General features: G+C 33.9%; 1 protein-coding gene across 1 annotated transcript in view; it reads left to right on the top strand.

Moving 5' to 3' along the window:
- LOC108689622 (T-box protein H15-like) overlaps positions 1 to 16,821 on the top strand; it is a 56,802-nt gene that overhangs the window by 10,985 nt on the left and 28,996 nt on the right. The window contains exon 3 of the mRNA XM_018196480.1: positions 15,870 to 16,125. Coding sequence (XP_018051969.1) covers positions 15,870 to 16,125 — 256 coding nt within the window. The remainder of the gene's footprint in view (positions 1 to 15,869; positions 16,126 to 16,821) is intronic.

The following is a 16,821-nucleotide window of genomic DNA, read 5'->3' as shown; positions in this document are numbered from 1 at the left end:
TGCGTAATTCTTTGAAAAATATATTACTTAATATAATTAAAAAAAATTATTAGTAATATATTTTGTATAAGTAATTGTTTTAACTAGAGAGATTTATCTTATTATTTTCTAATTTTCTATTTTAGATCTGCAGAAAAATATTGTAATGATTATAATTTTACAATTAAAATAATATAATGGCATAAAATTTGAATTTGAGTTTTAAACGAATATATGATCTCTTATTCTCTTTATTAATAACTGATTGATGAGCCTAGACGAAGTGTTGACTGCAACGGAAAATGCAGTCAACATTTATCTGGTCTGTGTCCCCTATTCATGTTGTCCCACTTCGTGGTTCACCCACTTGGTTCACGCCAGATACTTAAACGATCGTTGACACGAGCGGGCATCTCGAATGCAATGGTTTTGAAGACGATTCTTTCGTTCAGAGTGCGACGATTCTACTTTGAGATGGTCCCAGCGATCCGCTTCTCTTCGTCGAAATACATTATCGTGAATCAACGCATTTCGTTAATAAACGCCAATTATGGTGATACAAGAATTAGATTTACACATTTTACTAAAACATGACACTTCTTGTTGTAAATCAGCGTTCGATCTTTGTTTGAAAATCACGTAGTACAATAGGAATAAAAAATAGTCATTGTGAAACAGTAATGCGTAATTAACTTGAATTTTGCACTATTATATTTGCGAATTTTTCTACCAATCGAATTCTCTGCAGTTTAATATGAATGGGAAATAATACAAAAAATAATAAATTTGCTTTTTTAAAAATTGATCAAAGAATTATTTTTGTAGAAATGGCATTAAAAATGAATATTTTGAAAAGTAAGTAGTCACTACTGTTTCACTTCTATTTTCTTGTTTGGACTAAAAATATTGAAGGTATATATTCAAAAATATGTTTTATTTAATAAAAAATATGTTTTATTGCTAATAATTTCTAATTTAATAGTATTTATATGTTAATGAAGAAATATGAAAAACCGATTTCCTGAAGTCATTCGGATCGTCATTGTGGCTGTCGTAAAGACTGCAGATCGATTCAGGACCACAAATTACCATTTGAAAGTGTGTAAGATTGTCAAAAGAATGGAAACTTATAGCATAGTAAGAAATCTTTTAAGATGAATGCACACGTATTATGGAATAGATCCAATCAAATTTTCGTTTTTCCTAGAAAACATAAAAAATAGAAATCGAAGGGAACAATTGAATAATTCCGATCGAAAACGTGTTCAGAATGAAAGAAATGCATGACAGTCCGTGAAGATTAGGGCTACCAAATTTCAAGCTGCCATTAATTTTAAAGTGTTTCCAGGACTCAAGGCATCAATTTTAAGTCAGTCATCAGTTTGTTGCCGCCTCCATGAAGCCAGAATGTAAAATTATGTTCCTCTTTCATTTCAAAAACAAACATGAGAAAAAGAATTGCTTTTCCATCGATATGGTTCACATTTAAGCTATGTATTTGTCTCCATAATGTCTATTGTTTCTTGAAGTCATAGAGTTTAAATTTGAATTTGTTACTCGAAATGATACGAATTCAGAATCCAAGTGGCTCATTGATATAATTTGTAAAAATATCTTTTCACGTTTGTCTTTAAAGTAAAAGGAATACAATGAACAACAAAGCTTTTCGACTTCATGGAGACGGCGACGAATTTTAACTTTTATTTTTACAATAGTCCAAACAGAAAAATAGGAGTGAAACAATGACTACTTTTAAAAAATGTCGACTTTTATTTCACTGCCATTTTCTGCAGAAAAATCTTTTGTTATTTTAAAACAAATCCTTTAAAATATTATTTTCTATTTAAATTAAGCTGATCTTTAAATTGTTTTGAGTGAATCTCATTTAAGAGTAAGATTTCATTCTTTTGGAATGACTCCAAGAATTTAGAAAGCACAGAAAATTGTATTGATGAAAAGATTCTTAGATACTGTGAAATTTAAATTAATGCTTCAGAGTTAACATTTTGGTAGCGATTATTTATTTTTGATTCCTACTTACACCTGAACAACATTATTACAACAACAACAATCTCGAAATAGTCGGAATTAAATTTTTATGTGAAACGGTGAAAATGACGGAGAAATATCGTGAAATAATCTACAGCCAATAATCTACGATCGCGAGACACTAAATTACGATATTTTACCTGATCAGTGATCCTGTTAAGAATTGCAAATCGTTTTGTAAGATTTTGCAGACAATTGCGTTTTATCATTGTATTTTAATTTATATCGTTATGTTACATTACGGAAACAAGTCGTCATACTCTGGGAATACGTGATAAATGTATATACGCTACGTGTTATTACCTCATTCGCATCGGTACACACATAGATGTTATTTAGTTCGTTAGATAAGAGTTCGCGGCTGATATTACACTCATTACAACAACGTTCGCGTGGAGATGGACGAGCGACGACGTTGTTTTCGAAAGGCGAAACTCAACGTACAACAGCGCGGTTATTAGAGAGGCGTGGATGGAGCTCGAGATTACATTCGCATTCCTCCGTTCCGATAGTTTTGCAAATTGCCGGTAATGACAGGCGATCGGCCGATTTTCCAGGGTATGGAAACCGTTCGTGGAAAGCAATGGCGAGCATCGAACGATGACGATATGCTTCGTTCAGCTGCGATTACACGCTGCGTTCTTACTCGGGTAAAACCGATTGGTTTGTGCGCTCTGAAATCATAGACTGCCTCTCTCCGCCTGCCCACGGAATCTTACCGACGATTAGACTATCGATCACCAGTTCCTGTAACCGGTAAAATGTAGATGATAATTAGAAAAGAATAACGGAGATTGAACGAAGCAGAACAAATAGTCATTATGGCATTAAAATGACTCCAAAATGATTATTGAAAGTTACTTTCCAATCAGTTACTTTAACGTCATCGCTACATTATCGCGGTCTGATGTTCTGCTTGGGAAATTATGAATATACATGATATTTTAATGCAAACTCTCGAAATATTGATTGTAGCACAATAATAATAATAACGAGTTGATTTACAAATTAAACCGATTATGATTTCATCGTTCTAATGGTGAATTCAACACTCCTATTATTACAATTATTATTAGTACATATTAAAAACTGCTTTATATAAAATATTTAAATAATATAATTAACTTTGACAATGGAATAATATATGTATATTCTAATAAGTAACGTGACAATATCATTATTTAATTTTAATTTATTTTAATTCATTTTAATTTATTTTAATCATTTAAAATACACTCATTATAAATGTTTCACTATAAAATATACTAATTATTTAATCGTTTAAAATATTTATATGTTTTTACGTTTAATTTTCCTAATTTCATGTATAACACTTTTAATATGCACTAATCTAGTGTAATGCATGTGACCGAATTCACTATAACTATCGGTTCATACAATGCAACCATCGAGAATCATTTAATTATTCGTATTTGACGTGTGATATATTTTGACATGCGCAAACTGTACGCATTTCGTTTAAATGACTCGGCGATTACGGTGGACAATCCGCGGAGAGGATTGGTTCAATTTCATAATAGCGAGAGGCGGGAAAAGAAAACGAAGGAATCGTCGAAGTCATCGTCACTTCGTTACCTCTGTCGAGAACGCGGCGCAACGTACAAATGACAGTGCTTGAAATACGAGGCGCGAACGACATTTGTTAGCGCCTTCCTGCCACGCTGACGCTCGTTTCGCGGTGATATCGAGGAGATACGTATATAATACGAGAGAGCCATAGTGGGCTAGCCCGTTCAGTTTGCCAATCGCATTTCCTTTTGCGTTTTCGCGTGTTGGCGGTTTGTACGGACTTGGGCGACAATGTTATCTCTCAGCCATTGTCAAGTCTCATATTTATGCGAAGAGATGTTACTGTAATCGAATATTTTTAAATCGAGAAGTATTATGGACAAAAAAAAACAGGAAAAATTTTCAGAAGTGTGATCTTTCAAAAGGCGAATTTGTTTTGTTTTTTTTTTTAAAGAGCAAATTTTGAAAGCCATTTTGAAAAATTTATTTTAAATCTTTTCTGGTTTTATAATTTGCAGAGGCATTGTATATGGCAAAAAGAGATTAATTTTAAACATGGCGTTAATGTTGGCGTGAACAATTCTCGATGATTAATGTAATGACTGTGTCGGCTAATAAAATGACCTCGATCTCAATAGTATATAAGGTTATATTAAAATGCAATTATATTCGCATTTTTTAAAAATCATAGTTTCTTTTAACACATTGCGTGTCAAGCTATGTATTCGCAATAAAATGTAAACTTCTATTCTTTATTGATCATGAATCAAGTATATATATTTTAATTACAAGTTTGTCAAAAATTACGCGATCAAAATCAATTTAATTTATTATAGAAATCTGAGCTTTATATCATTATATATAAAATTATATTATAAAATTTATTTATGAAAAATGTTAAATAATGTACGTACATAATATATTAATTATTTACATAGATTCTACAATTAAAAGAAAGCTACAGCAATTAGGTTCTTTAAGATAGAGAAAGAAATTGAATGAAAGATAATATCTTGATGATTGATTTAATACAAAATATTTGTATAATTTTTTTTGTTTTTAATTAATAGAGCTATTCATACAAATTTATCTATTAAGCATTTTTCTTAATATTTTCCTAGCGGATAGATATCCATTGTTACTGCGGTACTGTTAATTCCAAGCTCGCATATTTTTTAATCTTCTATCATAATTATTTATCGAGGCCCCGTTCTCTTTTTGCAAAAATTGTTTCGCGAACATTGCCGCGAAGTGAGACGTCGAATGGCCTCGAATGGCGTAATCAATTTTTTGCGTACATGTCGGACGCGACCGCGAAAGTACGTCATCTTCGATGAAAACGAGGAAGGAACGCACCGCGTCACGCTCAGATTAATTTACGTTTCGCGAACAAACAAGGTGCCGGTTTTAATTACCTGTCGACAGATTGATTGATCGATCTGAAGATGTTTCTCCTATCGCGCGATCAGATACGGCGCGTCAATACTCAATTTACCTCGTTGCTCGGCAAACATAGACTTCCGCGACAGTCCTTTCCTTCGCACGGTCGCGCACGCACGCTCGATTTTATATCGCTAATTTACTTTTCATTAATGACGGATCGATGAGTCGGCGTAATTTTGGCGACGCTTGACAGAGCGTTTTTAATATGCTTTCCGCTATCTTAATTAGATATTTAGACCTCGAAAGAAAAAGGGCGGAGGAGCGGCATGTTATTAGCACGAAGAACCCGTTATTGGTGGCGCTAAATTAAAATGCAATTCGAAGAATGGTCACGATATCATACAACCTTATAATATGCATGAAAAGAATGGTTTTGTCGAAGTAAAAAAAGTATATCAAAGTTCGATCAAAATGGTCAACTAAGGCTGTGTTCCAAAATTTTCTGCCAACTCTGAAAATTTATGTTTACGTTACGTGCACTGTAGTACTGATAGTAAATTTTGTAACATCTAAATAGATTTTCATGAAATTTTCACCAAAAGCCTACTGACGGACTCATCAAACAAACTGATAAAAGGATTTTGTATAGAAATGACCAGTTGCGGGATTCTCTAAACATTTTATCGACAATTGTCACAATCATTAATTAGCGATAGCCAATGAGCGACATTTTTTTCCAGGATAAACTTGCCATTGACTATCGCTAGTTAACGATAGCGACAATCACCGATAAAACGTTTAGAGAATTCCGCTACTGAACAAAACGATAGCATAAATGGGAATAGTTTCTTCAAGTAATTTGGAAAATATATAGTTACTCAAAAAGACCCAGAGTCCACAAATCATTCAAGTGACTAAGAGAACCGTGAAGTTAACAAGATTAAAGTGAAATTGAGGAAAAGTGAAAAGAAACTTTTAAAGGAGCAACATAGCTTTAGATCTTAAGTTGACTTTCTTGCGGTCAAATTTCTTCACTAGTATGATTCTCTGACTTGAACAAATTTGGAAAATATTTATGAAACGTTTGGTGAAAGTTCATGAAAATCCGTTAAAATATTAAACAAAATATCTTTTAAGATCATAGTATGATACACAATATATTGGAAACAAAGATCCTAAACAATTAAACTGAATTTTTAAGTGCTTAAATAATTGGGTGTAAATTTACATACCGTATTTATTCCTGCAAATTGCACGCCGAATTTAATTTTCAAACTTAAAATGTAATTTTAACAAGGTAATAATATCATAAATTAAATTGACAAGCAATTTAATAATATTGACGCTCATAGGCATCTTAGTAATCTGATCTTAATAATCTAAGACTGATAAATATCTTAAAATCTGAATTTATGTAATTGATCATTTCGGATCAATTTTGATATATTCCTTTTTAGATAACTATAGATCTTGAAATAATTTTGTTTACACGTTCAAACTGCTTATTAGAATGTTAAAACTTCTTACGTATCACTCATCATGTTGCCTCTTACGTAATTATTTTGATGGTTCAATAAAATTATTTTCAGATCTAGCTAAATTAAATAAACTAGCTAAATTTTTAGATACTTCAACAAAATTGTTTTGGTGTACCTAAGTAACGCGCATTCCCGTTAGTCGCGAATGTTTCGATTTTCGGTGACGATCGTAATTCATTCGCGCACGCTGTGCTCGCTCGTAAACTTGTCTCCTTGAACAGACGTAGACTTCCGCTGGAAAATATTTATGATATCACTCTCATTGCTGCTGTTAAATTACGTTGTTAACTCTTAGAACAAGTGATAAATATTTTCTCGAATAGTAGAAATTTTATCTTAAGAAATTTTTCTTTTTTTTTAGATACTCATTAGTATCAGTATTATTAAATTACTTGTCAATTTAATTTGCATTATTATGTATTATTGTACAATTTCCGTTTAGAACTGTGTTTCTCAAGATTGATAAATCAGCGCGCATAAACTAGAAATTGTAAAAACGAAAGAATTATTAGGCGCCAATTGATGGATCAAATAAAATCTTCATTTTTTTTACTTATGTTATTCACACATAGATTTTCCACTTGTATTGTTTTTTATCTTTTTATCTGGAAAAATTAAATTGTTTGAGAAGTGTCCCATTTCTTTCCGATTTTCTACCAAAAATTAATTAATTAACTTACTTAAATATCTATTTAAATCTTAATTATCTTCCGTGATATTTCTTAGACATTCGGTTGATACAAAATCAATTCGGCTAAGTCATGTGTTCATGTTACGGTCAAACGCAAAGTGAAGACATCAATTTGGCAATGTTTAGCGATTCTAACGAGTTCGTTCGCGCGCAATCGTATCAAATGGGATGAGGGCGGTTTGTTTGTTGTCGTAATGCAAGACTCGTTCTCAGGACCCGTTTCAATCTGTCCCACGAACGCTTTGATCCGCTTCGTCCGCGCTCGCATTCGCAATCGTAATTCACTTGGCGTGCCGTAAAGTTGCGAGATATGCCAAGAAACGAGACGCACGGCCGCCAGGAGGCAGACACTCGGCCACCACGGCAGCTCGTCATCCGTTTCGTCAGTCGTTTAACACGGCCGTAGATCGTGTCGAATAAAAATACGCGGATGATGGACCACACATCGAGGATCTGCAAGAGTCGCTCGCGTACCTACATTTCCCCAATTACACCCAAAGAAAGTTTCTTCGACTCAAAGAAATGTTTAAATAAATTTGTTTATTTACTTTCAGAAAATAATGTTTAAATCAAAGAAATGACATTCAAGTCAAAGAAAGTTTTTCAATTTCACCCTTTCTTTGGGCGATGAATGTCGCTCCGATAAACACTATAATAATGTTAGGTATGTATACTATAGTATTTCCCTAGTTATTTGTATACGTTTATTTTCAAGAATAGAGGTCCAGAAAATGAAATAATTGCGCAACGAATGATTATAAAGTACCAAATATCTCAATGCAATTGTTTGTTCTCTTTAATTCAAGAACACTATTGAGACTATTTTGGTTTTAGTATGTATGCCTTTAAGCCTTATTTTAGCTTCCTTCCCTAAGTAACGATTGAGAAAGATAGAACGAAGGTTAGAAATAGAGGCTTTTTCTGAGCCGAATGCCGACAACTTTCCTTTTGGTTATTCCGACCATTTTTGGCTATGTTTTATTTGATGATCTATCATTCATTAAGTACTTAGTAATTCTTTAACATGAGGATCAAACACAATGGACCTTTGCGCTACTTTGGTTCATCTAGAGCTCTAGATTACAGCACGTCAATGTTAAAATTGAACATAGTTTGAATGGTACAGTACTACTATTGATAAGTAAATTTTCCATCCAAGGAAATAGGCTATTCTTAATTTATGCAGCATAAGATTTTTACATTTTACACTCTTAATGATAAAATATTTATTACTTAGACCTTTATATAAACACAAATAATCTAATTAGTAACTCAGAATGAAAAAATAAGCACAATATCAAATTCAATACATTGAAGGCACAGCTTAATGCTCACTATCTAATCATGATCTCGCTCACTTGCAAGTTAAACTTACGAGTTTTTATAATTTTGGATTTTCCTTCATCTGTTGCATACTAATGCAAAGCCAGAAATTATAATTGAAAGTGTCTGCTGTCAATTTGTTGTAAAGGGGATGTTTACGCGACTTATCGAACCGCCGCGCCATGTAATGTCGCTAATTGCATCGGTTTACGTAACGTCAGTGCGCGACTGGTGAAAATTACTGGTTTCTGCCAGTTGCTTATTTGTGTTGGTGACGTCTCGAAAAACCGACAGGTTCTTCCTTCAGTACGTCCGCGATCGACGTGACGCAGCAGGTATCGCCTGATGCCAGACTCTTATCGCGTCAAGACGCGCGACCCTCGCTGGCAACTTAATCACGGATATCCGAGGACGCTGATTCTCTCTTTCCCTTGTCGCTCTCGTCTGCCTCTCCGCAATTAAGCGAGGAAACACGCTCGATTTCAGGCCACGCGATGTTCCTGGGAAATAATGCGTCTCGCGATGCCGTCGTCATCAATAATTATCGTTTCTAATCGACGAGTGTCGGGTTCACGCATACACGCGAAATATACAAAATGAAAAAAATCTCATGATTCTCAATATTCCAAATAAGTTCTTCTTCAATCTCAGTGCGTTGATGTTGAGAAGAAATGAAAATCGTTGCAACTACGAAATGAAATCGAAAATTGGTATTAATAATAATTTATTAATAATAATTTATTAGTGGTATTAATAATAATTTATTAACGCTTGTACATTGATTTTAAAACACATCACTTCCGGTGTCAACTTAAAATTAAAAACATGTCCATATTCATAGTTAGGTCTTATATTTAAGGCTTCCTTAAATTTATCTTTAGATGCTCTATGAATTATTTTATTGGTTACTGAACATCTAAAGATAAATTTAAGAAAGCCTTAAGTATGAGGTCTGATCACGAATACGGACAATAGAATATAGATTACAATATCCGTATCTAAATAATGTATCAAATGTGGTCATTAAAAATGAAAGAAACACGAGGACGAAAGAAACAACCTCTCTTTCTATCTTTTTAAGATATTGTGATTGGTTAAATAGAAAGAGATAGAAACTGGTCATCTTTGCATCTTATTTCTCATTTTTTGTCAAACAATTTTATATACGAATAGCGCAGTTTGTACTTTATATCTTTGCCTGAAATATTCTGAGCGACCCAATTGCAATTTTGAGAAGTTATAACTTTGATTCCAATCAATATTTTTCACAAGTTTTCTTCAACGAAAATTCGAAGTCTCAATGTATCTGAGTAGACAGCCGAAGAAAATGATCTATTGTGAAGTTATTAAGGAGAAACCATTAAATGAAAATTTAAAAAATTGTACAAAAATCTATATTTATATGAATTATCCAGTGATGTTAGGATTAATATTGTAAATGAACACATTTGGCAAAGAAGATAGGAACAGAAGCAGGAGTAGAGAATTAAATTGAAAAAAGAGAGAAAAAAACTCTGTTAGCTTGCACAACATTTAACATACTCGAAAGGGTTATAAACAATATGCTTTAAGTACTTTGAAGAATAATTCTCATAACGCGCGCGCGCGCACAATCATGCGAACATCTTCACGTTCTTCGGCACAGGTGTAACCATAATTCCGGCTACGCCCATCGAGTTGTATTAATGAAGCGATATCGATCGGCCGTTTCAGAATTTATATACTCGATCTCGCGGTTGTTAAATAACTTCTTCGCGGAGTGTTAAACGCGCGTGTAGCTCAACTCGTGCAGGTGTATACGGGGCTCTTTCTCGCCGGGTAATAATCGTCGATAAATCGGCGTATCGGTGCCGACGGTAATTAATTATTGCTTTGTGGTTACCGACTCTCTTGCGGTGGAAACGACGAATTGCGTGCGGATAATCCCCGCCGACGAAGATCTTTCTATATTGAAAGGTTCGCAGCCGCGAGAGCTTGGTGCACAACGTAAATACAGAGTCCGGCGACCGCAAGGGACTCTCCGCGGCGTTTTACGGCTAAAAGCCGGCCGACGAATGAAGATTACTGTTATTGCAAGTGGTAATTCGTACCTAATATTCCGCGATGTGTAGTGGCCGCCAAGGAGTTTACGATTGCGCAAACAAGTCGCCCGGTTTAGAGGATCAAACTGCTTTTAACCTTTTCTAAAGTGATTCATTTCTATCTTCATCTAAATAAGTGAACACCCTTTGGAAATGTCATAAAAGGAATATCATAAAAGGCGTGTCATTAAAATAATATGTGTTGATGTAATAACTGTTAAGATAAAATAAAGGTATAATATATATAGGTGATAATCAATAAGCATCCTTTACTTTTATCACTTTGGTCAAATTAAGATTACTTATTAACGAACTTTTTTTTTATCAAACATAACTTATGATACATAATTAATAAGAATGCAAGTAATTTCTACTGAAAAAAATGATATATCAATAGCATTATCTTAATTAAAAATAATGTTGTTGATTCAATAACAGTATTGATGAAAGCAATAAAATTTTATTAAAACAAGAGTTTGACGTATTTCATTAATAGAATTATTGTGTGTGTGTGTGTGTGTGTATGTGTGTGTGTGTGTGTGTGTGTGTGTGTGTGTGTGTATGTGTGTGTATGTTGTGTGTGACAAAATGAATGAATTGACAAAATGATTTTGAATTAAAATAATGCTGTTAAATATAACATCATTTTTTTCTGCAGTGTACGACAGAAGATTTTATTGGCTCTTAGAATTTTATTTTTGGACTTCGTTAATGAAATATTTATTTATAGAATTATTTTAAGCGCAATAAACTCCTGCTCAATAAACTAAATAATTTTTTTGAAAATTTTCAAAACTTTTCAAAGAAACTAAAGATTACTAAGAAAAATTAAATATTTTGTAATACGCTGTTGCATTAAAAAGAATTAAAGTTTATCGTTCGCGGATGACTTTTGCGAATCGTGCTTAAAAATTTGGAATTATACATTTACCCGGGCACAAATAAGTATCAGTGGATTAACAACCAAGGATCGGTACTAGATACTTTCCATATTGCATGGTTTAATAAATATGTCTACGAGCTCGGGAAGATATAAGTTCAGTATACGTATTTTATATAATTTATCATTCGTGCTATAAAGATGCACGTAGAGAGGCAAGAAATATAAATACACGATACCATTCGTGAAGCGAATTGGCGATGTTGTAATCGAGAGATAATTTACATAATTTATGCATCGTGTGCGATATTTGACGTAATGCGACTTTTTTGATAAAATGTAAAATATATAAAATAAATTTCAGAATGGAGTCGACGCGAATCGAAATACGTAAAATAAAATAGAGATTACAATCATTATGCATTATAATTTATACAAGAAGTACTATGGTAATTTATATAATATTAATTTGTACTAGGAAGACTATTTCATGCATGCAAGAGTGTATATACAGTAAAATGTATTCATTCAAGTACTTCAGAGTTTATATCTTTATGAAGCAAAATTTTGTTTCTTTGTCTCTCTTGTATGTATAAAATGGTTATAAGCCAGAAATCGAAAGGCGTTTACCGTAGAATGTGTGTGATGTAAATACGGAACGAAATAATGGAGGACGTGATGATAATTTACATATCGAACTGGATAATTCATGGCACGTATTACCGTCAATCAATTTTGCTGATCGATATTATATCGCCGAACTTTCGAGAATCATTTCTCTGATCTCGCCGCGGTTTAGGCGTTATTAAATGTAAAATGACTAATGTCCTCGATTACGGCATGACGGTCATACATGGTAGGTAAGCAATATAATGAGCGCGCGGTAGCGCCTGGAAAAAGGATAATTATCCACTTACAACGAAGCTTGCTTTAGTTTAGCGTTATTAGTGATGCGAGAGCGGCGGTATGTGAAATTATAACCTGTAGTAACTTAAGGTAAACCAAGAGATTTTATTTAGTCATCGCGTTATTTCCTTATTTGTGTGGTTTTTGTTCTATATAAGCTTTTAGCTGAGCTTTAGCCTGAAATAAGAAAAGTCGTGGATATTTCGATTACATTTAGCTTCACCGCATGCATAATACATACTGGTATAAAATCGAAATCATATTGATCTTGTGGCATTAATTGTGATATATATTGAGATGTTTGTTCAGTCATATATTTATTATATATTATATTTAATTATATTTATATCTATAATATTTTATATAGGTATTACCGAAAGAATGATTTTGCTGAAGTATTTAAAAATTTAGTCAGATACAGATCTCAAAATAACTTTATTAGATTGTCAAAATAATTATGTGAATATCTGAGACATAATGAGCAATGCTGCAAAAAGTTTTGACATTTTAGTAACAAAAAAGTTTAAGTTTTCTACATTATTATAAGTATCCTACGTAATTATTTTGATGGTCTAACCAAATTATTTTCAAATTTGTATCTAGCTAAATTTTTAGATACTTTAGCAAAACCATCCTTTCCGTATATTTTTATCATATACGACCGAAAAAATGATTTTACTGAAAGATCTAAAATTTTGCTGGATATAAATTAGAAATTAATTTTATTTAGATCAAAATAATTTTGTAAGTTTAAAATTTAGAAAATTTTTTGCAACATTGCTCATTACACTGCTTTTCAATTTCTAACATAATATTTTGATAGTTCAATAAAATTATTTTCAGATGCGAAATTTAAATCTTTCAGCAAAATCAGTCTTTCTATATTTAAAAAATACAAAATTCTATTTGACAGTCAATACAATAATTTATATATTTATTTATGTTTCACACACATTTATTTATATTTCGTGCGGTGCCTCCATCCTGCTTTTGACTTGTAATCGATTCGTATTATCTTAGTGACGTTAAAATTTTTTTTTTTCTTTACGTACTTATTTTCCGATAAGGAAAAAGAAATGTGCACAGTGTATATACTGCGGTGATCAATTACGGATTTTCGCAGAGAGAAAACCGGAAAAGCCGATGCTGGATTTCGCCTTATGCCGAATGGACAATTAATTCCTCGCGCGCGCGGCATCGACGTGCAAAATTGATAGCTGGCACCTGACATACCAACCAGGTCGGTACTTCGTAACTGCCCATTACGAAGTTTATTACGGTTTCCTCGAGTACAACGACGGCTCTTACCATGGAAACGCGAAGGCGCACGTGGTAAATACGTGTCCGCGAATTACGCAGAGAAGGGACCTGTTAAAATGGCAGATGCTGGTCTCGCATTCCCGTTAGATATAAATAACTCTGATCTCAACTGCGTGCGCAGAGAAGGCCCTTATCGGAAAACTATAAAAAAAAAAAATTGCCAGTGAATTTTTTAAAGAATCGTCTCAGGATACTTTTGCATCGATATGGTTTCCGTTGCATAAACTACGAATCATGATTGAAAATTTATTCTGTTTCATCGTGCGAATGAAATTAATTTTATATATGCCAATTGTAATTTTTAAAAATTCAAGTTTTATTCCTTAATTATGTTAATTATTCCTTAATTATGTTTATCTTAACAATAGCTGAAGGTCGTTAAAACAAAATTAACCCTTTACGTCGGCGAGTCACATGCATCGAGCATTCAATCCTTGCGTCGTACAATCACATCCTGTAGAAATTCGCGTGTAAGTATCTTGAAAAAGAGAGCTTGACTTCCTGTCGCCTGTGTGTCGCAACGATTAATCACCGCCGACGTCGGCAATACGTCGCTTTATCAGCTATTACTTTTTCCTTACGTCATTAAAATCGGAAACAATCTGCGTAATATAATTGTAAAGCTGGCTTTTCTCGCGCGGTACGTTCGCAGCGTTATTTATAATCGATCGCGATGCCAAACTGTCGAAGGAATCTGCTTATCGCCAGACCAACAATATATTATCATCGATAGCTGGATACCTATAACCACCGCTAAATGGATTACGCTTAGATTTACGTCGATATGATTGAACGGCGTGGAACCATAATATGTGCACAACGCTACGTTGAATTGGCGTGTACGTAAACCTTTACGCATATAAACGCGAGAGATTAGCACGATCTACGCGAAATAAAACGCCTGAATGAGACGCGGCGTCTCCGAGTTAATTTGCGGTATTAATCAAGTGAGACGTTTTAATCAACGTGATTTTCTCAGAACTTTATGCCTCTCGTGCCATATACTTCCAAGTGCTTTGACACAACTGCGATACGATCTTATTTCTGCGCTGCACAATAAAAATTGTCCGATGATATCTTGAGATTTATTTAATAGTGAAAACAAGAAACTGGATTAATTAAAGTAGATAAAACATTTATGTACATCGCATCATTATTGATATTGCAGTTTTTGTTTAAACTCTTTAATATTATAACTTCATATTATGTATTCAATTATCGCGATCGAAATCCAAACAGGACGGGCATCGTTTCAATTCGTTTCGATTTATCATTTTTAGCTTCAATTTTCAATTAAAATCTTAATCAAAGACATCCCTTTCTTCGTTATTCCGTTAATAAAGTTGTCGAATAAACGATAAATAAATAATTGCGTGTCACGAAAGCGATTTTTCATTAACGTCCGCACATATATGTAAATGCGAAAATTTTCTTGCGAGAAGGGTCGAAAAAACTTCGGTTCGGAGTAGGATGCGGCGCAGCATAAAAGCGTTGTACAGAGATATTAATCGGTGTCGAGACTTGTATATGCGTAATTTAGAATCGAGTTATCGCAATACGTCGGCTCCTTCGGACAAAATTAATAACGATTTGCGATAATGGGCGGGCCCTCTCGTAAATTACGAATTGACGGAGTCTCATTTTTAATTTCGTTCGCCGCGCGAAGCGGCGAAAGTATCGTCGGTACAAGAAAAACATCGTCGCGAAACGGAGAATGAACGGCGAAATATAACTGTAATTGAATGGCTTTTAAATATTCATCGAGCGTGGTTCATTCACGGTAACTCCCGTTCGCCGTTGCTATTTTAGTGTCTTCTGAACGGGTAAAAACGAGCGTCAATGACACGGCAGTGATAAATGCCGGTCCTTAAGCTCGACTGCCTTCGCTTGCAATGAGGTTTTACTACGCTTCAGCGATCCTCGATTTTTATATCGGATCGTGCCGGAAGCGGTTTCCCTCTCGCGGTCGTTTCCGGTTGTGTACCCGTACAGCGGCGCGTTGATGGTGAATAAAAACCTGCACGAGGTGGATAATAATTTATAGTAATGACGCGTCGACGAGTACGTTCTATAGAGGATAATTCGGTATTATATAGTATTACAGCTTATTATAGATATACATTACATTTTTTTTATGTCGCACACGATATTAATACTTATACTGAACATTGTGAAAACATGGATTGCAGAAAGGGAAGCCAGCGGTTCTGGGGTCGCTCGAGGTGCCCCGCCAGTCTTGGAGACGATCAATCCGGAGGACGAGCCGGAAACGGACGATACCGGAAGCACAAGTGGAAACGGTGTTTCGCCGGTGACGAATCCTCTGCTCCAAGAACGCTCGAATTGCGAGGAGCTCAGGCATGTGGTGTGCCACCTCGAAACCAAGGATCTTTGGGATAAATTCAACGAGCTCGGCACGGAGATGATCATCACAAAGACTGGCAGGTAAGGTCAAAGTACTTCAAATTATCGATGTCCGATTTCCGTTGCCTGAAAGGATGATCGCTATCTGAATTATAACGCTGATTTATTTGTCGGTATCGAAGATAACTGCCGCAGGCATTTCAGATGGACATCGATAAGTTTTAATCACGTGATGATGATTGTCGCATTCAGAGAAAAGATTGCTTCGATTTAAAATTATGTTCAAATCCAAGAAATCATGATTTGAACCTCATTTCTTGGATTTGAACATAATTTTTTTAAATCGATAAAATTTTATTTGATTTTAAAAAATAATATTTAAATCAAAGAAATTTTTTTCTTTAATCGTATAGCAAAGAAAATTTCTTTAAATCAAAGCAACTTTTTCTCTGGGTGTCGGATATAGTCAAGTTCAATGACATTGCGCAATTATTAATTGTTATAACTAAATCGTTTATTTTTTTTTTATTATGTCGTGATTTTAATTTTGAAGTCTATTTTATTTTTAATGTTTGATGAATACTCGTATATTACATAATTCTTTATTGTGTAACATGATTCCGTAATACATACAAATCGCAATCTGCGGTTATCTCCGCCAGCGTCAACATATTGATATAACAAACGATAAATCTAAAATTGTATGTAACAATACTTGAAAACGTGAGATATGATTATTATTTTATTGTACATTGATGTTGAGATAGAAAGACTAGT

This window comes from Atta colombica, unplaced genomic scaffold, assembly GCF_001594045.1.
Source record: "Atta colombica isolate Treedump-2 unplaced genomic scaffold, Acol1.0 scaffold274, whole genome shotgun sequence".
Lineage (NCBI taxonomy): Eukaryota > Metazoa > Arthropoda > Insecta > Hymenoptera > Formicidae > Atta > Atta colombica.
The sequence above is the reverse complement of the archived record's forward strand: the minus strand, read 5'-3'. Positions and strand labels throughout refer to the sequence as shown.